The sequence below is a fragment of the Thalia democratica genome, chromosome 1 (assembly GCF_965202585.1).
Source record: "Thalia democratica chromosome 1, ktThaDemo2.hap1.1, whole genome shotgun sequence".
Lineage (NCBI taxonomy): Eukaryota > Metazoa > Chordata > Thaliacea > Salpida > Salpidae > Thalia > Thalia democratica.
Window position 1 is genome coordinate 41,394,100 of NC_139165.1, and position 24,587 is coordinate 41,418,686.

At 26.7% G+C, this 24,587-nt stretch overlaps 1 protein-coding gene across 1 annotated transcript; it reads right to left on the reverse strand.

Moving 5' to 3' along the window:
- Positions 1-1,645: 1,645 nt before the first annotated feature.
- LOC145836055 (atrial natriuretic peptide receptor 2-like) lies at positions 1,646-6,156 on the reverse strand. The gene is made up of 9 exons (XM_082943853.1): positions 5,940-6,156; positions 5,171-5,323; positions 4,734-4,911; positions 4,259-4,430; positions 3,559-3,720; positions 3,017-3,124; positions 2,521-2,698; positions 2,303-2,385; positions 1,646-2,059 (listed from the first exon to the last, which is right to left on the reverse strand). The coding sequence occupies exons 1-9, from the start codon at positions 6,154-6,156 to the stop codon at positions 1,646-1,648; spliced, it is 1,665 nt and encodes a 554-aa protein (XP_082799979.1).
- Between the last annotated feature and the right edge of the window lie 18,431 nt (positions 6,157-24,587).

The window sequence follows — 24,587 nt, forward strand, 5'->3', positions numbered from 1 at the left end:
GTGGGCTTGCGAATGCTCAAAGTTCCGAAGAAGAAGCAGCCGGAAAAGCAGCAGAACCAGCAGGTGTGCGAGGTGGCAGAGCAGAAGCCTCAGAGCGCCGCTCAACGGCTGATGAAGGAGATAAGAGGATGAAGTCCGTGATTGATCTCTAGACACGAGAACGCAAGCAACTGTAAACTTTTGACTCTAATAAACAACACACGCTTTTACTTTGTGGTTTTTATTAGTGCAGCTGATGTTTTCTTGTTTTTTTTCAACTCATCATTATGGTAAAAAAAAACTAGAAGCTTATTTTAGTTTTAAATATAAAATTTATAGTTTTAGCTTCATACCTATAAATTTTTTCAAATGTAATAGAAAACTGAAAAGTTTATTTTAAAAGAACTTTGTAAGTTTTTTTTTTTTTTTTTTGTAACGTTTGTAAGTAAGTCTACAAATACAATATATTTTAGTTTAACCAAATAGTAAATACTATAAATACTACTATAGGAATGTTTTTTAATAATATACCATTTGCAACTTATTATTAACAGATTACTCATTTTATACTATATTTTATTTCAATAAGCTTTCTAAAACTATAGTAGTTTCATTTTCAAGTGATATTTTTTAAGCTTTGCAAAGCGAACTCTATAGCCGGGAATCAATATTTATTGAAGAGCGACTTAAGTTAAATACGCAAATGTTATTAAATGGAAAAGCAAAATTATAAACAATTTGTTAATAAACATATCTTTAATTTAGTTGTACTTGCTAAATCTTTAAAGTTTATATTTATTTGAATTTATCCATACGTCATATTTTAAACTTACATTTTAAACTTTTTACTAACCAAAATTTTTTCAAATTCATTTAACATTTATCACTTGAAGTTGAAACTGATATACTTTTGAAAAGCTTTGTGAAATAAAAAATAAAATAAAATGAGTAATCTGTTAATAATAAGTTGCAAGTGGTATATAAAAGTATAATCTTATAATTGAATTTAGTTGGTTTTAAGTCTGTGATATTATACCGAGTAAATTTTGTTAAGTTTTTAATGTATAATATGTTTTTTAACTTTTTGATTTGTAAAGACGACCTCCATAAAAAATACACACTGCGCTTTAAGGCTTCAAAAAGAAGTTTATAAATATTCATGTCAACTTTTTATTTGCTTTTTATACACAAGTTACAAAAATGGTAATCGAAATAATATGTTTGATTTTCTGATAAAAGCAATAACTTAACGCAAAATTCAAGTTCTACAGCAACTAAAACATTAGTTTTGGTAAAATTTTTGGTATTCTAAAACCAGATATTATATTCTCAAATTATATAACTTCTTATAAAATTGTAAAAAAATCAAGCTGAAGTAATTCTAAATGAAACAAACAAAATAGCAAGTTCAAAAAAACATTTCACAAAAAAAGTAGTAGAACAGTAAAGGTAAATAAATAAAAAAAGAAAAGAAACTTGGCATGTTTATATGAAAGTGTTTCGGAATTTTGGCAGTGAAATCAAGTAGCACCTGCAAGCTTGACAAAATTTACGAATTTTCACATTTGCATCAGTCCTAACAAGTCAATAAACGTTTTTCTGTATAAATTTGAATGTCACGCTCGAGTAATCACCTGGTGATCTGTTAGTGGTAACTTGCAAGCGGTCACATGGTCGTCGTCGAAAAAACGTTCTCAACTTGCACCGAGACGAAACTGTCCGCCAAGCTGATGCCGCTGTCCCCACACGACATCCTGCGGCTCTCCCGCGACAAGTTGCGCTCGGCGGGAAAGCAAGAGCTTCTGATTGGCCGCTCGAGCTGACAGTCTTTCTCTGATCGGAAGGATTCCTCCTCTTCTATCGTGTCGGCGGTTATGTGGCTGATGCCGTTCCTGCGCTTCTTCCACTGCGTGATCTTTGAAGATCTGTCCGCGTGGGAGGAGAACATTGATAGGAGGTTGGACGTGTAGTCGATTGAGAACCGGCTGCTGGAGACTGATGACCTTTGAGCGTCTTGGCTCAACACTTTTGTTTGGGGTTCGTTCGGCTCCAACCACCAAGTCGCTTGCTCGCCGATACCCTGAGTAAAGCGTAAATTTTTATCGATACTTTGAAGAACTTTGATATTTGTAAATTGATAGCAGGGTTAGAAGCTACAATTTATAGCATTTAAAAGAAAGTCAAAAAATCTTTTGTTTACGTTATATTTACTTAACATCTTGATTATTATCTCTTAAAACAAGCATGCAACAAAAATTAACTAAATGAAGAAGCTTTTTTTCTTTTACGTAAGTTTTAATTTTCAACAGACTTTAAGTTTTACTCTGTCTTGCCGCTGTACAAAGTTGAAGTCGGAAGTACTTTCAAGCAGTTCTTTTGTTTTATTTGAAACGTGAATTCTTCCAGCTGTGTTTATATACAATTCTCATTAAAAAGCTAATCTAACAAAGCAGTTTAACGAAATTCAAACGAAAGTATGACAGAAGTAACCTTGCTTTAAGTATCAAAAGAATAAGACATGTATAATGTGTATAAACAAACATTTTCCGTTCTGTTCCATTCTCGCCGCAAAGTTAACAGTGTTTCCGAACAAGCAGTACCTGGGCATTTTCGTGCCGACGACTCCCGCGGCAACCGGCCCGCTGTGAATGCCGATCCTCAGCGACAGCTTTTCGTTTGGCCTGTGCCTGATAAAATAAAAAATAATTGTTTTCAATAGCTTACAATTCACGGCTGCTATTAGATAAAAAGTTTTTTTTAACGCCATTTTTCAAATGTTGAAAAAATAATAATTTAGTTTAATTTTTGACTGCGAACACAAATAAACGTTTTTTTTTATGCAGCCAGGGTTACGTCATGTGAATCTCATTGACAAACTAATGGTTATGACGACCTTTTTATTTATTTTACGTCTAGCAAAGTTCTTTAAAAAAATTTTGCAGTAATAGTAAAACATTTCAAAGAAAACAACATTAAGATAATACAAAACATTTTAAAATTTTTATAACACTAACGGCACGACAAATTTTTCAACGACGCTCTTCTGAAAGTCAAGGGCCATGTTGGCGATCTGCAGCGCGTGATCGGACCCGTTTCTGACGGGAACACCCGACACGACCATGTATGCGTCCCCGATTGTTTCAACCTTGGAAACATATTAGTTGAATTTATTAGAATTATTACGAGTTTTTTGGTTTGATAACTGGTCTAGATTTGCATCAAAATGTGAGTTTAAACTTTGATATTTGTTATTACTTAAAACAATACTTTAATTTATTCGTTTTTAAACTATGAGAAAAGACGGTTTTAGTACGTAAATCATTAAAAAAAGTGTAAAGCTTCAAGAATTGTTTGTTTAGAAAAAAATTAAGGACAAAAGTTTTTGATTATTTGATAACTCATTAAAAAGTTTTGATGTTGAAGATTTTAGACTTTTAGAAAAAATCAACTTACACTAGTATATAATAAAAAAAAGAATAAGTCTAAAATTATACATTTTTAAAAACTTTAACGTCATATTAATCTTTATTACACTTACATTGATACATATATTAAAAAGTTACATACTCAAAACACCACCTTGTAAACGTCGTAAGAATCTAGTATTTGGTCCAGTATGGAGTACAGGTTGTTGAGCATTGCGACGACTTGAAAGGGGGAACTTTGGTGGCATATTCGGGAAAACCCCACGATGTCGCTAAAAAACACCGTGCATTCGTCGTAATGTTGTGGGTGCACCGGCTGACATGAATAACACACATGATGTTGGTTGTTTACACAAAAGTACGTGTTATGTTTGAAAGTTGTTTTTTGATTGCGTCAAAATATGTTTCGCTTTATTTAAGTTTTTAAATGTTTAGGGAACAAAGACTTGACCAAGAAACAAATTAAGTGCTTCTAAAATGCTAGTGATGCGTTTTGAAGGTTTAAACTATTTTTTTACTTTATTCTACCATTGGTTTTTGTAAGTACAAGATTCTTCAAATAAATTTAAGCATTTTTGATTTTTATAGAACGATTTTTTATTTTTTAGATTATTCTGTAAATAACTTAAATGGTAACATTTTTTTAAAATTTGTTTGTGAATTTTTTTGTTTCAGCACTATAATAAGTTAAACTAACAAACAAAACTAAAATAAAAACCCTACACAAAAACTATGTTACATCTAAATTACTTTTTTATATAGGTTCTCAAAAAAAATGTTTTAACTAATTTAATTCACAACATAAAAACAAACAAAAACAGATAAATTTATGTTGCACGATCAAAATTGTCAACCTGATTCAGCTTCAACTTTTCAGCCACCGATCTGGGCAGCATCTGATAGAGCAGGTTGTCGGATCTTTCCATCTTCAGGTTGAGATGCTCGTGAGCGTCGCTGATCTTCTCCTCCAGCTCTCTGCTTGTTGCCTCCAACTTTTCAGCCAAGCTCTCATAAAGACGGTTTTTACTGTGAAATATTATTTTGATAATAACACTTCGAAAAGTGTACTAAAATAGTTTTAACTTTTCTGCATTGTGATATTAAGGTGTTTTTTAACTTGCAAGCTGCCAAACTTTTGTTTAGAGTAGGTTAAATTTAAGTGTTTAAATAGTAAATTAACAAATAACTAATTCAAGTAAATTTTTTACATTAAAGGTTTAATAAAATCAAATATAATAAAATTTATCAAAGTTTTTATCTTTGACTAAATTTGTTATTATAAAACATCAATTAAATTGAAACAGAAGATTTAACATTAAAATAGTCTACTTCGTTATTTCTTTCGATTTGAACAATATTTCTGTAAAAGTAGGTCTTTTAAATGGGTCTTCATGCCAACATTTAATCAGCAATTCCCGCCATTTTTCATTGATTATTACGTCACAATTGTCTTCCAGTGAGGGTCGTAGTGATTCATCATAGTTTGTTGTGAGATTATTAATGATTTCTGTAAAACGTAGTTCAATGAATACAAGGTTTTTGAAACAATTATTTAGCTTTACAAAAGGAATAAACACATTAGGCTTTAAAAAAAAATATTCTAGAACCTAACAATTTATATAGAGTATTAGTCAAATCAAAAAAATGTTTGCTATGTTTTAAACAAGAATAACTGCATTTTGTCATGTTATTTCACTATGTATGAGCAAGAGTGGAGTTTTCAAAAAGTTTATTTAAGATTAAAAATCATAGCATTTATGAAAAACCTGTATAGGAGAGATGAGATTCGTTCATGTACCAAGGACCTCTTCTGTAGAAGTTTTCCTGGGCAATAACCGCAAAACTGTAAACATCCCCTTCATTGGTGCCTTGCAAAGTTGCCGGGAATCTCAAAAGCTCCGGTGCAGTCCACAGATTGTCTAAAACAAAGGTTTTAGGCTTGTCATACAGTTATAAAATAAACAAGCATTTGTATTTAGATTTTGCGTAGAAGTGTATTTTTGAAACGAATATTTTTAATGTTATGTTTGATAGAACTAAGTTGTTAAAGACTCAATTATTCAATATTAAATTTAATATTTATATTAAATAGCTGTTATAAACACTTTTTTTTTTTGCAAACTAAGTACAGAAACTGTTCTAAAACTTATACTTAACATTAAATTAATTTCACAAACCAAAAGCCTTTTAATTTTATGCTATTACGATTACCAACCTTAAGTAAAAGTTTGGATGGCTTAAAAAAGTTGCACCCGAGATTAAACTTACACAAAACTGAGTGTTTACGAAACGAATTATTCAGTTTACACAGACATAATAAATTGTATTTGTTTTATATGGCAGACATGACTAGCAAAAATAAATTGATTTTATACAAATGTTTACAGAACTTTAGTGTGTAACAAAAGACAATAAACTGAGCTCTATTTAATTAAACAAGAATAATATAAGCTGTTCAGTTTTAGTAACTGTTAATACGATTTCAAACGTGAGTACAAACTTTAAAACTCGAAAAAAATATCTGTAGTCACAAACCGTAGTCGTTTAACTTTCTCGAGCTTTTGTTCTGGCATTCTCGCTGCAGAAAGTTGCCAATGTATCCGAATCCGCTCAACTTAACGGTGAGTCGACTGTCGACCAGGCAGTTTGAAGGTTTCAGGTTGCCGTGGGATGAGAAGGGCAGGAACTTGTTGTTGTGAATGTAGTGCATGCCGTTTATTATGTCGCTCAATATCGAGTTTCTGGTGAACATTGAATTCGGTTAAACTAGAAGCAAGTCTTAAAAAAAAGTAATAACTAAAAGGTTTTAGTTAAAACCAAAAAAATAAAAGTTAAGTTTTAGTTTAAAACAAAAAACTCTAGCCATGTTGTTACTAAATGATATACACTTGAAGTTTTTCTTTAACAATAAAGTTTTTCTTTTTGATTTATAAAATATTAGTTTTAACTACTGTGTGTAAACTGCTAGGTTGTAAATAATTCAGCAAAAATACTTTATTAGGTCGTCGGTGAATCGACCACTGTCAAAAACGTCACGCAGCGAACCGCGTTCGTAATATTCCGAAATGACGTATGTTGTTACGTCATCAGTCTTCAGCATACCGTACATCTTGCATACGTGCCGATTATCGAGTGTGAACATCTGTAAACGTTTGAATAAATATTAAACTTTTACTTACCGTTAGTTTTTCAAACTACATCAAAGTATAAATGTATTATATAGTTAAACAATCTAATTAAGACTTTTAAGTACTTTTTAGCAACTAAGACTTTAACATATTCTTTCAATAACCGGCTATAATTCATTGAAAGTTTTGAATAAAAATCAACAAACAAAAAAAAAACTTGGTTTAATTCAGAATAAATATTTTCAGATCTTTTCCGTTGAGCTTTGTAAAGTTTGAAAGGTCTTGCTGCAGCCATAACTCCTTTAAACATGACAACTTTTGTGTAAAACTCATATTCATCAACACTTTTCGATTCTATAGTGATTTTGTCGGTCTAGAAGTTTTAAAAATACCGATTTAAAAATTTTAAATCAGTTGTGATTAGTTAAGTAAAAAAATAAGAAAGAATGCTAATACTTATTTTTAAACTGTACATTACTAATTTTTGATACTTTTTGTAGTGCGAAAGTCTTTATTTAGGTAAATTAAACCTAATGGTAAGGTTAGATTACATTTCTAAAACAACATTTTCAATAAGTAAATACGAGCAATAAATATAAAAAAAACTTCACAAGTAGGTTTTAGTTTGTTTACTAGTTCAAATTTCAAATAACAACCTGTTTTTTAAATTTTATTACTACGTGCAAATAAATATGATGCAAAAGTTTCATTGTTATTGTTGATAAGTGTTATCTTGTTTACACAAAAAAACTTTTCAATTGCACTTGACCTTTGTATTACAAACATTAAAAAATAACATTAGAGGAGAATCATGCAAAATTGGTTTCAATTTGACATGAATTGAAAATATATGAACTAATAGATTAGGCTAAATTTTTTCAAGTTTTTCTACGTTTAATTCTTTAGAAAATAAAATCTTGAGAAATTTCGAACAAAACTGTAAAATACCAATTAAACATAAAACTTTGTATTGTTTGTAAATTATTAAAACATTTAAACAATAAATAAGACTTTTAAGTAGTACTAAACTAATTTCTAAACTTACATTGCTTTTCTGGTGTGTTGAAATATCATCAAAATATTCTATATGAACTGGGTCTATAATGTACATGTTTTCTTTTTTCCTTTGTCCTTTGTTCCTTTGTCTTCTTTTTCTATAAACATGCAATAAATTTTCACAAAAATTGTTTGATGATCAAGCTAGTTTTGCTTAAATATACTTTTTTGTGTATGTTATTAAATATAAAATAAAAATTTAGTAAACAGCAGCTGAACATAACTGCTAAAAATACAACAAGTTATTTACCAGTAAAATAAGGGTTCTTAGCTGCCTTTAACAACTGCTTGCGATTTTATTTACTTCGTAATATTTTTTAGATGTTCATACTGAATAAACTTAAGCTTTTTTTCTTAAAATTCAATAACTTATATATCACTAAAACAAATTATCTAAATTCTATAAAATATAAGCTAACTTTTTTTCAAGTTTTTTAGGTTTTTTGATCATAATTTTGATGCAATTTTTTGATTAACAAAAATTAACTAAACTAAAAAACAAACAGAAAACCGAAAAGTAGAAATGTTTCGATTATAAGTTTAAGTTTATACAAAATATACATTTATTTTAGTAGTTCAAAAGTTGTTTTTATAATTTTGAATTAAATTTCTTGAACTAAAACGATTAACTTTTAGGTTTTAGTAACAAATATTTCATATAACCTGTAAAGACAAATCACAAAAGGTGTAATTATTGACATCACTCCAAGTAGAAAAACTAGAATCCAAACACCTGTAACGTTTTATTTTCTTAAAACTTTTAAGTTTTACCTACTAAGTTCAATTTTTTTATTTATTTACAAACCATTTACACAGTATATAGCTTCTGTGTCGTCATAGTCACTCAGCTGAATTCGGCCACAAAATTTAAACTCAGTTAAGTTCATAATAACCTAAAAAATATTTTAGTATTTTTTTTTACAAAATAGTTTAACAATTTATTTTTAGGTGTTTCTAAAACTACTAAAACTCTTAAGCTAAAACTCTAACCATTTCAATAATTTTGCAGTAAGAAAATAGTGTACAAGCTTGCTAAATGTTTTACTTTATATTAGTTTAATCTTTATTTCAGCAGCTATTAATCAAAACTGTTTAGTTTATAAAAAAAACTTTATATGAAAATCAGAAACGCTTATAATTAATCAAAAGAAAAACGTAAAAACTCTAAATAGTTACATAAGGGTTGAACCTATCGATTTTCATTTAATCACTTGTTAGTTTTCTTGTCTACTATCTAAACAAGTTTCGTTTTAATTGTTTTGCCAACGTACTATTACTTTAAACCATGTTTGTTCAGTTCTTATAGTAACTAAAACTTGCTTTTATTTTCTTTAAAAAAGCAAAGAACTTTATAGTTGTCAGTTTTGTACAATTTTTAATTCTAATAATAATTGAAAAAATAAAAAAGCTATTTTGTATACGAAACAGTAAATATAATCCCTCAGCAAACATTCGTAAATTGTTTACAATCATAAATATTAAACACAAACTTTAGGTTATAAAAGTTATTACCATTTCTATTAAATGAAAACAAAACTGTTTACGACCTATTGAGCGTTCGTTTAAACAGTTACGTAGATGCGTACAACGTCGACGTATTCCCAACAGCAAACATTGTTTATATTGCAATTATTGTTAGTTAACTTCCATGGTTATGTAAGTGGACACTTTTTAAACTAGTTATTTCAAAATATTAATTATTTTTTCATTTCTTTTGTAAAAATAATCGTATTTAGAAACAAAAACTTTAATCTTTTATAACTAAACGACTTCTTAGTCCTAGCTATAATGAAAAAGCATGCTGTTAAAAATCATAATAAAATAAGTTCCAACCTAACAATTTTAATTGGTGAATTTTATGGACAATTAAGGATTATATATTACTTTTTTGAAATAAAACTTTAAGTAAAAAATTCAACAAAGAAGGGTAAATTTGGTCAATCACTTAAGTTTATGCTTTGCATCATATCAACATTTTTGCTAAGATTTTTTGTTAACTTTTTAAGTACATATTTAGGTAAGCACGTATCTAGTAAACCATATCTACAAGAGGAAAAGTAAATCGTACAAGTTGTATGTTTAGCACCTTGTTTTTTATTTACTAACTCAAACATTAAGTGGCTTTAAGAAGTCTTTTCAATTCGTATAACAATGTCATTCTTAGAAAACATTAAAACATTTTTTCTTTAAAGTACACACTTTAATGTAGTGTAGCTTACAACTGACCATTGCAAGTAAAAAGCCTTGCTTAATTTTCTGTGGAGTAGTCTGCTGGCGACTTGGATAACGAACAGGTTTTTGTTCTTTTTAAGTTTTAAAACATAACACTTCGAAAAGTTAGACAACAATTTTAAATTGTATCTGTGATAATAATCAAATTAACACTATTTTCTTAGTAAAAGTAAGTTTCCTTTCAATAAAAATATATTAATTGTTTTATTCTTATGACTATTGATTTTTAATCCTAAAATTACTAATTTGTTAAATTTTATAAAAATTATTAAATAAGCAAAAAAAAACGAAGTACCATCTCAACCAATTATATTAAAATCAGCTAAAGCAAATATAAAACTATCATACAAAATAGTAGTAGATTTTCTTTTTAAAGTTTTTTTAAACTTGAAAATGTTTGAAATTTTGATGAAAAAAAAAAATTGTTTAAAATTAAGTGAAGTAGGTTTAGTTTAAGCTCGTCGATTTAAATAAAACTCACTCAACCTACAAACTAGAAATAAAAAACAAAAACTTTTTTTTTTCATCTAAACAAACCCTCAACCTAGTTGATTTTTGAAAGCGGTGCTCATTACTTAACGAAAACAAACAATCACAATCAAACAGACAAGGTAGCTGGTGTCTTAACAAGCCGACATATATTGATTAGTGTGTTTGCTACTTTCTCTCTCGCGTGCTGTCTCGCTGTCATCAAGCGCGAACTGCTGGCAACTCTTTTTACTTGTAAAATTAAACTTGAACTTGTTTGCCGAGCTCGTAATAAAAATCGCTACAACTCCGTGAGTTTATGTGATAAATTGAAGTCTACACTGTATTTGGTTAGTAGGTTTTGCTCAACAATGTTTCCAATATTGCGAAATTTTACTATTTTTAAACCATTAATTTAGTGAATCCAATTATAATATAAACTGATTAGATTAACTACTCAGTTTTTTTTATACTAATCTAAAAACAATGGGTGCACGACTATTCAAATTCGGACAATTCAAATTCCGACAATTCAAATTCTGAAAAATAAATTTAAACAGCCACAAATAAAAAAGTAATGTATATTTGTCAAGTATAAAAAATACATATGTAAGTCATATTAATATCTACAAGCCGTTTTTATCTTTTTGCAAAACATTAAATATTTTTAGAGATATGGCTTAAATAAAGTAAAAAACATAGTTATTTTTAGTAATTTTAAAATATCTTGAAAAGTATTTTAGATTTTGAAAAAAAGAAAAAAGTGGTTTGTAGATATTAATAAGATCTACATATATAATTTTTATTTTACTCAAATTTATATTACTTGTTGAGATATAGTCATTTAAACATTTTTTTAAGAATTTGAATTGTCGGAATTTGAGTTGTCCGAATTTGAATTGTCATGTAACCAAAAACAATGATCACAAATTTTTGAACTATTTAAAGTACGGTTGTGTTTGATAATCAAGTTTACCTACGAATTATTAATTTCACGTTGTTGTTTTAAAAAGTATTCTTTTGGCAAATAATAGCTGATTTTTTTTGGTTATATATTTGCTCACGTATAATTAAAGAACGCAAAGTTTTAAATAGTTGTGTACATTTATAAAAAGTCAAGTAATTTTTACCATTTATAAAAAAAAAACGTTTAAACAAGAATTTAAAAAGTAAAACTACACCCTAATTAAATAAAAAATAATAAATTACTTTTATCAAATCAAACATTTCAGTTCCATTAAAAGACAGTAGGCTTTATCTCTTAAAAGCAATCTTTCTTATATCTTTTACCTAAACAAGTTAACTTTCGTTTAAATAGACATACTTTAAGAAAAAATTAAACTGACCAAGTACTTGCTTAAAAATGTATACAATAAAAATTTCCAAAGTCTTTATATTTGCAAAAAATACCAATACTAATGAGAAACAAAAGTATTAAAACTATGAATTTGTTTTGAGTTTTGTACTTTATTTGCTCAATGCGTTAACGCAAAAAATAATTTAAACGCATTAGAAGAACTTATAAAACTTTTACTAAAATTGAAATTTTATATGATTTAAGTTTAAATAAGCTCATTGTTTAACTATTTATCTTTTTTTCAATTTTTTTTACGATTCAATCTGAACAAACATTTAGCGCACTTAATAGACACAATTTATTATGTTTATGGGTTTAAAAGGTTTTTTCTTACTTGCGTCGGGGTCATTCCACGTTTTATAGCTTGTAAAGACAAATAATCGCTTTTGTAAAAGTACATAACATAATTTGTCGAATTTTAATGCTACTGACAAAAATGTGGTTGTCATCGTTTCGTAATAATTATTTTTTTTTATATTCATTAAAGACTGGTTTAAAATGCTTTTCATTTATACGGTTGTAAACTGTAATTTTGGGTTACCTTGTACTAAGGTCATCGGGAGAGGGTAAATCAAATTTTTTAATATAGACATATGTTTTATAATATTGTAAGTTAAATCACTGTATTTTTTGTTTTGAAACTTAAACAACCTTTTAAGGTACGAGCAATCAATGTTAGATATGTTAAGGCACATAAAACTATACCATTTGAATTTTACATTTTAGTACTATTTATTACAATTTATAATCTTTCTCATACGATAGTTATAAGGTAATAGAAATAAATATTTTAATCTTTTAGTAAAATTATATTTATTTATCAAAATAATCATGGTTCGATATCTTAAACTTATTTACATTTCTTTTTCTAAATATTGCAAGAAATGTTTCATATAAAGTTAAATTTATTGTATATCTATAAAAAAATAATGTAGAACATTTTTTTCCTAGAAATTTGGCAAACATTATTAAAAAGTTTTAAAATACTTACAGTATCTCAAAGGTCGATTGATTATTTTAAATTTCTATTTGTTATACTTTATAGCATGTACTTGAAATTTTAAATTAAGGACTAATGTTAACTTTTGGTAAAAAATATTTGGACCCTTCTCCCCATATGAACTTCAACAAATCAAAAAAAAATTACCTATATTCTGATAACAATTTTTTTTCTGTAGAAACTTCTTTGAAAAAGAGTAATAAAAAAATTTCTGATCAGTAATAAAAGACAATTATACGTGATTAGAAAAATTAAAACTATATTTGTATTAAAATTTGACTTGAAATAAGTTGAAGATAACAAAATATTAGAGTTAAAATAAAATTAAATGCTTCAACATTATATTAAATGCATGTTTTCCAAAACATACTTATCCATTAGTTCCATAGATTACTAAGTTTGTTTAAAGATTTTCGAATACATTTTGTATGTTTACGTAAGATTTACTGGAATTATCGATTTATTAAAAATTATTTTATTTTAAATTTCTTAAACTTATCATATGCATCTTTTTAGTCAAAAATGTTTTACTATCCAATATATTTAAAGGTGTAGTGAATTAAAAGTGACTTTAACAATTAATTGAAGTTTGTTTTACATTATAATTTTTAGAATCATATTAAGCGGTAATAGGAAATATTTTTTTATTTTGTAGATAAATAATATTTATATTCAAAAAATTATTAAATTAAAGACATTTTAAGTAAAACAAAGCTTCAATTAAACAAAAGTTAATAGAAAATGCTATAGGTATTAATTGAAGACTTATATTTTTTATTTTCAATGTTGCACGAAATATATGTGTGTACAAAGTTGAAGAATGTACAAAATAAAAACGACATTAAAATTTTCTATTTGTATTTATTCATTATTATTAAAGTTGTAAAATACAAAGCGTTTTTGGCTTAAGTGCAATCAAGTTGTTTGTTTATATTCCGTTAAAAGCTTGTGAAAATTCCATTAGCAGTGTTTAATTGCTTCTAATATGTTTGGTGAGCTACGTATAAAAAAGTTCAAGACCGGTTTATTATTACCCCAAAAATTGTTTGCTCAAACCTGATAAAATTTCGCACTTACAAATATTGTTGCCAACTCACTTTTTATTTGTTATTGAAACTAATTAGGTTATCTTTATAAATATGTTTTCTAAACTTTGGTGTTAAAGTAAAATTTTGTAGTCAGTAGGCAATTGTGTTTTTTTAAATTTCTTGAAAAAGTCTTATAAACTGAAGAGTTTATTGTTTTAACTTTTAATATAACATTTACTCAGAGAAAAATCTGTGATTCACTATGTTTTGTATACATTTTATTGAATTAAACGTAATTAAATATTTACAAAATAATTCTTTAGAATAATACAAAAAAAAGTAAACAATTTTCATTAACTAAAAAAACTTAAAACATTTATTCAAGTTTTACATCCATAGCTTTAAAACTGAAAAAACTAACAATTGTTTTTTTATTTTCTAAGTTTAATTCAAAAATTTCTAAATTTCTAACAGATCATTAAAAGTTTTATAATCTTTAATCTGTCAGGTTTAAGAAAATGCATTCTTAAAATATTTAATTTTTTCTAAAAAATCAGCAACTTTTTAAACTATCGTTTGAGTATAAAATTAGGATGAGAATAAAATGATAATTTTTTTTTATAAAATAACTCTTTAAACTCATACTTAATAGTTGAATCAAAAACCTAACGTACACAAATAAAAACTAATAAAACTAAAAACTCATACTTAAGAGTTAAAATAAACCTAAAAACTTCAAACAAAATTAACACTACCAAAAATAACTCACAACTTTTCAAAGCTGGTATTCGGTTTGAAAGTAATAACAAAAACTCAACTAAACTTAAACATTAGAAATCTATATGTGATTCCAATGCAAAAACTGCGACTTCTTTACAAATCGAAAACTAGCCAATTTTCTTAATAAGTTTTATATTTTGTCTCTAAGTGTTTCTATTCTGTTATCTAAAAGCTGACTAATCAATGACACTAAAATAATCATAACCATAGTGATCACAATCGTCTATCAATAATCATCAAAGTCTTCTTCATCTATTGTTTCTTCTAGTTGTTCACCTATATGATCCCGAATGTCATTTTGATGAACGATATCAAGCTGTTCTTCATCTTTGAAATCGTCCCAATTTATATCATCATCTTTCATTTCTTCTAGTTGTTCACCAATATGATCCCGAATGTCATTTTGATGAACGACATCAAGCTGTTCTTCATCTTTTAAATCGTTCCAATTTATATCATCATCTTTCATTTCTACTAGTTGTTCACCAATATGATCCCGAATGTCATTTTGATGAACGACATCAAGCTGTTCTTCATCTTCGAAGTAATCCCAATTTCCATCATCATCATTTTCTACTTCTCCCCAATCGTTAAAACCTTCCTCTCTACCCACCACATTCCTACCCACAATATCATCATCTTCATCCACGGGAGTTTCCCCGACCTGATACTCCATCTCGTATTCGATATCGGCCACTTTCTCGCACCCACCCTCGTACAACCCCGCCACCTTGTGGGCGAGCTCGTACAGATCGACGCCCTCCCTGTTGCACAATGCCGCCACCACTATGCGGCGCTCTTCCACGTACTCTTTGAGCTTGTTGCGAGGGCGGAGTTGCTTGCCTTCGTAGGTGTCGATTCCTTTCAGAAAGAGAATACCTGACAAAACATTTTAAACTTTTGTTTGTTATTTTTATAAGTGTTTTTATATTATGTTTATTATTTTGTTTTTTAGTTTTGTTTATTACTATTTGTTAATATTGTATTTATTGTTTATAAGTATTTTTATATTGTGTAAATATTTTGTAATTTTTAGTCCTTTTTTTTTACCATACCTATAAATTATTAGCGTAGTCATATTATATATTTTGGTTTTAAGAAAACACATAAAGAGATCTCAATTATTGGAGGAGAATGGATATAATGTTCTTAGAGCTTTTTTGAGACTCCGTAGATCTGTTCTTAAATTTATTTGAGAGCAGTGAAACGCCGTTAGTCGGAATAAAGTTTAGGCACAAAAACATCTGTGGTATATATATATATATATATATAATTTATTGAAATGGCGATTTTAAAAATTCTGGAACATATGTTTCATAAAGACAAAAAAGATTGTCTCTAATATTCAGCCAGTTCAAATTTAAAATAGAAAGCACTTTGGTAAACAAAGATGCAAAAGTTATACAAAAAAACAAAAACAATATGACTTAAGAATTGAACATTGTACATTACAATATCGCCATTTCAATAAATTATTTAAAAGCCCTTCAAGTGGGCTCAGTAGAAGGTGTTTAAGTTTTAACATTAACCTTATTTTATATATATATATATATATACATATATATAGCTTAGAATAGGGGTCGGCAAACTGCGGCCCGCGGGCCAATTGCGGCCCGCGAAGGGTAAATCTGCGGCCCGCGAGCATGTTATTTTTTTGAATGGAATGCGGCCCGCGAAAGAAAATTTTGTGGCCCGCGAGCATGTAAATGTGGCCCGCTGAGCAAAATTATATTTCTAATTAAATTTTTATGGTAATTCGACTTAATTTGATTACTTTGATTTTAAGTCTCTCTATAACATTTTAAAATAATTTCAAGTAATTACTGCTTTAGTTTAAAAATGTGAAAAAGACAGATTAGCGTTCTAACAGGATATGTTTCTCAGTTTCATAATTACTTTTTTTTTACAACAGTAAGTAATTATCTGAAAAAAGAGTGTCAAGAGTGCTTGGATTTAATAAGCTGGTTATATAATACCTATTTATTAAATAAACTAAATGCAAATATTTTCCATCTTGTAGAAAAGTAATGCACAGTAATTAACTTAAGTGTCATTTCTTTATAGCTTAGATATGCTTTTTTAATATATTTTATACCTCAGTTTCTTTTATAATTTTTATTTGTAAATGTTATATTTTAGTTTGAATACATTTAAAATAACATAGTAATAAGAATCAAGGTTCACTTAATTTTTGGTTTGACACATATTAATTTTTTATAAGTTTTCTATGCACACCAACTTAAAAAAATGCTCATATTTTAAACCACTTTTTATTTAATACTTTAGTTAGTTTAAGTTTAGTTTATGCATACTTTTCTAACATTGTTATTTATACATGTCATATCTAAATTTGTACAGACACATTTAAAATAATATATATGACATAAGTTAATATAGCTTTTGTTAGGTATACAATCCATTTTTCAAACATTGTTTTTTTCAAGCTAAGTTAATTTTTATGCCTTGCATATCAATACACACAATTGCTGTTTTTTCGAGATACCTATTTAATATAAACTAGATATAGGGATGGTAAACTTATAAAGTTTGTACATTGTTAATCAAAATAGTTCAAATTCAAGCAAATAAACAACTAACATTGCCACACACTCAGACTATCACTATTTGAAGACTTTAAATCTCAGGCCAACTAAGCCATTTTTTAAGTTTTTGGCTAGAACTGTTTTTTGTATACAAAAATATCAGGAATGTGTTTGTTGACTCAGGCTGGCTTTTTTGCTTGAAAAAGTGGCAAATTAAACTTATGATGTATGTTTTGCTCAATCCACAGTGTTAGTTTAAGTTTTAATATATGTTAAGTTTTAAGTCTTGCAGCTGATATAATTCAAAATATTATTTAAATTATTGTGTACATTAAAGAATGAACAATCAGTGTTGCCAAAAAAGTTGAATCCCAGAAAAGCTTTGAATTTGTGAATTTACGGTTAAAAATTCTAGAAAAAAACTTGAATTTGAGAATTTTTGAAAAAACCTGGAATTTCAAACAATTTTTACATTTAAAGTAATGAAATTTCGATATAACTCAAAAAAAATTACCAAATAAATGTTTTTTTATTAAAAAAATATTATAGTAGCTTAACAGTATTTTTTAATATTGATAAATGTTTTAAGACATTTTTTTAAACTTTAATTAAACTTTATACTAAAAATAAAAGAAGGAATTGTACTTCCAAAAACTCCGTATTGGTACATTGCACTTTTACTTGAAAAATTTCAACGATTGTTGTGCATCGCATTGTAAATAAACAAAAAAATTCTACTAAATTGTCAAAGTTAGTAAAAACATCTCTAATAAAAATTCTCAGATGAGCAATAGTTTTTCTATCAGTGCTCTCATGTTAACAGTTTGATTAAAGTCCTAATTTGATTTATGCGACTTTATAACTTTAATGCATTTCCTAAACACGACTTCTAGTTGTCATTGAAGAAATAAACAAAAGTTTTTCATTACCGCCAACATCAATTCTTTATAAAATTTTTAAATTATAAACGATAACTCGTTTTAGGTAATAAATTTTGCTACTTTATTACTTGCCTTAACAATTTTTTCTGATTATTCTGTAGTTACTAAAGATAATAATGTGCTTTGTCGGAAATGACTTTGGTGATTTTTTTTTATTTTTTCTCGCAATAACTCCTAACTAACGTTTTTTTTTTATTCTTGTAGCTCGTCTTATATTTTACAATTATTATTTTTAAATGCAATATTCTTATTGCAAATAAAGAATTGCTATCACGCTTAATAAAAAAAATCTACTTCGCTAATGACTCAATAAAAATTTTATACTTTTGTTAAAATTGTTTAAGAAACTCAATTGTCCATTCCAGCTGACTTATATATTTTTGGCAAGTAGTCTATTTACTGTTAATAACCTTTGTTATTTCTTAATGTAGTGAACTTTATACTAACTGAATTGCTACACAAACAGGCTATTTTAAAAGCTTGAAAACTCAGGTGTGTGTGAAGCTTTTATTTTAAACATTTTTAAGAAATCTTCCAATTCTCAAAATAGTTTTTATGACTGTTGTGTAGTTTACTTATTGCATTTTTTTCTTGTTTTCTTACACTTTGTGTACGTTTTGATAATGATGATATTTTAACTAGGTATTTAAGCTTGATTAACAACTATTTATTAGCTTTTTCAAGTTTTAATAAATTTAAGCTGGTTTGATACATCTCAGACATTTTTGCTTTTTAGTGGCAACCATGTAAAAGTCTAATTACTAATAAAATATTTTATTAAAGTATTTCAGAATTAATTATGTTAAATCAATTGTTTTAGCTTTCTGGAATACAAACATGTATTAATTTTGTTATGTTAACTAATTACTAAATTTCTTAATGAGTGTAAATTATTTAACTCGTAAAAACTTTTTTCGAAGTAAATATTCTTAGAAATATGAAAAAGTGTTGATGATATAACAAATGTATAGAAGTAACCCATAAATTGTCTTTCAAGTTAGAATTTTTATAGAGAGTTAGGTTGTAAGTAAAATTAAAAAAGTATTAAGTTTAACTTATTAAGTGCTTATGGAAGTACATATTTTATTAACAATATTAGTACATATTTATTAAAGTACATTATTCAATGTAAATCATAATCTAATGAATATTAATTTGAATAGGCATTCTATGTATAGCTAAAAGTCATTTTAAATAATAAGGTTAATAAAAGTAAAACTTTTCTCTAGTGTGACTAAAACTAAAACCATAAGATTATTCAAATGTCACTAAAACTAAAACTGCGGCCCGCGAAGACTTTGGAAACTTGAAATTTGGCCCGCGACCACCAACTGCCTGCCGACCCCTGGCTTAGAAATACAACAAATTTGAAGTTTTTCTAAATCAGGGCTCCCAAAGTAGCAATGGGACCACAGGGGACATGAGGTCATAATTTGAAATCAAGATCTCAGGCGTATTTAAAGGTAGTTTTGAAACTTGTACTAGATATTACGGAAAAATTTCAGAAATCTAGGAGCTATAAGCCACAAGGCAATAATCTGAAACTTATGCTAGATATTCTGGAGTTGATGATGAATAGCAAAAAATAAACAGGTCTTAGGCGTATTTAGTTTTAGTTTATTGAGAAATCTTATCAGAAGGGTCATAGCTACTTTTATTGCTTTAAAGGGGCTATATGAACAAAGTTTGGAAAACCCTGTTTTAAATAAACCTACAGATACAAAGAAATACATACTTCAAAATAATTTATGATAAAAGTTGTTAATGTGTTTGAAACAAAATAACTAAGTATAAATTTTTGAAGAAAAAACTAAGTTGAAGAGGTTTAAAAATTCAAAAACATTTTTAAGTTTGGCTAAACGTAACTTATTAACAGCTTGATTTTTTTTCATACCTGAAAAACCGAATCTTCTATTTGTTATGAACCAATTTTCTCTGCCTTCACTGTAATTAAATGTTCCATAGGGATCCTATTTAAAATTTTATTTAGTTTTTTGCCAAAAAGCGTGAAATGTAGAACAAAAACACTTCACTCAAAAATTAATAATCTCACACTAATTATAATTTTTATTAATTTATAACTTAATATTTTTGATAAAGCTTAAATCAATAAAAAAACATGTAAATATTTAAACAAAAAAAAAAAAAAACTGAGAGCATCTTTTGAAAAATTAGTTTTACAAGACTGCTAAGACACACAAAACAGATTTAGGAAAATTTAAACTAAATTAATTAAAAGACATAGTTTTGCAAACCAGGATATTATATACACCTTTTTTTGTAGAAAGTTTTTTTTCAACTTTATTCACCTTCTTATTTGTCTAGGTATCTTTTAATTGTAAATGAAAACTAATTTACTTTTCAAATCTAACAAAGACAAAAATACGGCAAAAAAACCAACCAACGCTTTAACACAACTGAATCCAAGCTTTTTTGGGTAATACCCTAACATGAGACGGCCTTCCCTCTCTCTGTACGGCACTTGTTTGTTATCCACGTTTGCCGTGAACTCTCGTTGTTTATGGAAGTGGTAATGCAACTGTGATTAGTTGTTGTATTAGAAAAGTATTGAAACTTACAGGTCACGAGTTCTTAAACGGAGTAATACTGTCTCTTTTGGGAAAAAAATCTATGAATCATCACATTTAAAGCCAACAGTTTTTCAAAGTAGGTCGTCCCCTAATTACACTTAAAGAAATACTTGTCCAAATGATAAATGATTTTTGCAGAACACCAAAACTTTTTAGCGATATTTAACACACGTTTATTTTTCAAGAACTTTGTTGTTTTATTTAAGAGGATATTTGTGATACTCAAATATTAAACTAAAAATGGTTTTTTTTGAACATTTAATTTGTATTTAAAAAATACTTAGACCTATACATAAAATTTTACTGTTGGAAAAACTGTAAACTAAAAACAAAAAAAAAATCAAAACTTATGCACTGCATCCAATTATAAAAAAAACTTAATTAGTTTGATTAACTTTACAGATTGCCTAAATCTAAAATCAAAATATGCTTTGATATCAAAACTAGATAAAATAAGAAAACAATTTTATAGTTTACATTTTCTTAAACCTTCAAAAACTGTTTATAACAAGTAAATAATTTACTTACACTTAAAGTTTACAAATAAGTAAAACATTGAAAAACTTATTTTTACTTTTTAAGCCTCTTTTACTTTCTTTCAGATATTTAAAACTTTTTTATTAACATTTTAATAAATCACTAACATTTAAATACTATGCAAAACTTTTGTACATTCTAAACAAAGCTGATTTACATATTTCAAGTTTATGTAATATCAAAAGAAAACATTAGGATAATTATAATTACTTTATAAAATAACTTATAGCTAAATAAAAATAACAGAACTATATTTTCAAACTTTAAATAAAGTAAATCCATTTTTAATTATTTCAGAATTAAATGTTATGAAAGTAGTCAAAACAAAGGTAAGTAATTATAACAAAATAAAAATTAAACAAAAACTAATAACCAACTATAAACTTACTATTTGTTTTTGGATATGTTCGTTCGACCCCTAAAATTTTTTTTAAGTATTTAAAAGATAATACAAGTTATATAATTTTATTCACGGACAGTATTTAACAATTTTTTTCTACTATGTACTTTTAACAGTTTTTCTTTCTAAGTTATAAGCTTAAACAAAGAACTTCAAAAATTAGTATGACTTCTTTGCAAAAAGTAATGAAAACAAAACTATAAAATTTGAAAACGTTATAATCAATGCATATAAAAACCATTTAATTATACACTTTATGACGTTTAATGCTTAGTAATATTAAATTAAATTAAATAATACAAGGCAAAGTGTCACTTGAACTAAATGCAAAAAAAAAAAAAGCTATCTTTATAATATAAACTTAAAATGCCTTCAAAAAAAAATTTTTTTTTTAAGTGTTAAAACACTTTAACTAAAATCGACTGAATAAATTATCTAATGTTCCGGCCTGAATCAATAAAACTTTAAATTTTTAAATGCTATATAAATCACTAAACTTTGTTTTTAAGTACACAGAATATCAAAAAATAAACGATAACAATTCTTTTTTAGTTAAACTGTTGTGCTTTATTTTATATAATATTCAAAATGTTCTGTTAAGAGCATTAGACTTTTCAAGTGTATATTTAAAAAGTTTTGTGGCAAAAAATATAAACAACTAATACCTATTCTTGCATTAAGAAATACTTGATGTGATAAAAAAAATCAAATACAAAATGAGCACAAAGACAAATTTTTTAAAAGTATTTAAGACTAATTATCGAAAAAAATCTTTTTTTTTATTTATGATATTTAGACAACTACTCTTAAGTTTTCATACCTGTTCTGTATTATGTCGATGGTAATCGTCTAGTATTTTGTTACCAAATTGAACTAGTTCGCTTGTAGTTGCGTACAAATTAAGCAAATTGAACCTATTCTCATCAGTAACTTCTTCTATTTTGTATTTTGGTTCATTTGCAAATTTAAACCCTTGTGACCTTAATATGATTTATAAGAAATTGAATAACTTAATTAACACATTATACAAATAAAATTAATTTTACTCATTCAAATTTCTATAAAATTCTTTATTAATATAACTGTTTTTATTAATTAAGATATATATTTTTTTAATAGCTAGGTTTTGAAAAATTTTATAACTAATATTTTTATGTACACGAACAAAAATAATTAAATACATAATCTTATAAATTACATTTAAAGTTTTAATTTAGAGGTAAACTAAAAACATCACTATTTAAAAATTTTACATATTTAAAAAACTATTTACCAGAAATAACTAAACTTTATAAATAAGATATTTATTTTATTTGTAAATAACCTTTAATTGACAAATTACTTTTCAATATAATACTTTTTGACTGAATGGTAGGCATAGCTAGCTTCATTATTAAACAATATACAACTTAAATATTAAACTATTTTCTTAAATGTATTTCTCAGAAAAACAACAATTATATTGTTTAATTTAATTTGATCAAATTGGTTAGAAAGTTTTAACTTTCTATCAAAAAACTACAGTAAACAACTTTCTTTTAAGTTTTTGATCAACCGTTTCTTACATTTACGGACGATTTTTGATTGTGAACTTTATTACAAACTGTTTTATCAAAGTTCATTTTACTAAATAATCGCTAGATTACAAAACTATGAAACACTTACTTGGATGCAACTGGGTTACAGTCATAAAAAGGAATGTCTAGGCTGGAATTATTGTCTCCAGCAAAATAATTCATAAAAAACTCCGCTTTATAAATGCAATTTTCACAAGTTAAGTTGACCACATCGATATGATTCCTTTCATCTTTAATAATATAATTTTCATTTCATAGAAATTTATAAAATACCATTTTACAAATATCATGTTGTTATAAGTTTAATATTATCAAAAACTTACGAAAAAATGTTCAGTTGTAAACTTTATTATATTTTTCAAATGTGAGAGAAATTTTGAGCTACAATGATTCACTATTGGTGAATGTTGTGTGATGATAGGATGTGTTTATTATTGATACAAATGCAGATGTTAATACAAATACAATATAATAACAAACTGACCGGATGTGAATGGTAGGATGTGTGAGTTTTGTATTGGAAGATTAAATAATGTATACTTTGAAATGTGTGTAAAATAAAAACAAATATAACAAAACAAAAAGGTAAGACTTCCGGAATTTAAAACAATTTTTATAAAATCATGGTAACTGGTTTTTTTAAATGCTTAACTTTTTTTCATTTCAACTGTATAACAATGTTTTAAAAATAAATATTTAGCAAAGCAATTTGTTTAAATGTTATTGATAAAAATAAAAAGAACGGTTGTTTTAATACATATATTCTTTATGTTTTTAGTCGTACCCATTATTTATAAGTTTACAAAAACTTTTACCTTTTTATCAGTGTAGTTATAATATTTTAATTTAAAAGATAATGTAGTAATTTCTACCTGTCAATTGTGTAATATTTTACTAAAGTACATAAAATCGAAAATAAGTAGCGTATATGGCTAATTAGAAAGCTATACTAAAACTAGACTATAATACATATAAAGTATAAGTTGGTCTGTACAAAATGATTATTTTTATAAAGCTAAAAATAGTCAGTATAATTAAATTGAGTTTAAACATTATATGATTAGATTTTAAACTACTACCAAAACAAAAAGAAGTTAGCAAGATAATTATAATATGCAAAGTAATATAGCATTTTAAACTAAAATCTTGTTTGATTATTTGGAATTTTTACTACGAGGAAACTACTCCATAAAACAGTTACTATGTAAAACATCTAATATCTAAAAACTATGCCTAAATATGTTTGGATGAGCATTTTAAACTATTTAAGATTTAAAAGTTTGAAAAACATTTCCTTAAAAAACAAATTGACACCCAAATCTCAATAAACAAGTAACAAATTTTCAGATGACACGTACTTTAAGAGGTGACACAAATACAATCTAATAATAAACTGATTCAGTTTAAAACTATCAGAAAAATAATTAACAAACCAGATTTCTCCCACAAGGACCGTATGAGATCGTTGGGTTTGAAATTTGACCGGGGAGTTCTATCCACTAATGGGTAGTCAGGTAGAAACTTCATTGCTTGGAAACAATCTAA

What these genes read in the sequence shown, in the direction of transcription:
- LOC145836055 (XM_082943853.1), bottom strand. Translation starts at nt 6,156, where the DNA reads ATGTTCACCAGAAACTCGATATTGAGCGACATAATAAACGGCATGCAC. An exon ending in ATCTCATCTCTCCTATACAG is followed by an intron (nt 4,912 to 5,170) that starts GTTTTTCATAAA and finishes TACGTTTTACAG; the next exon opens with AAATCATTAATAATCTCACA. An exon ending in TTGTACAGCGGCAAGACAGA is followed by an intron (nt 2,060 to 2,302) that starts GTAAAACTTAAA and finishes CGCTTTACTCAG; the next exon opens with GGTATCGGCGAGCAAGCGAC.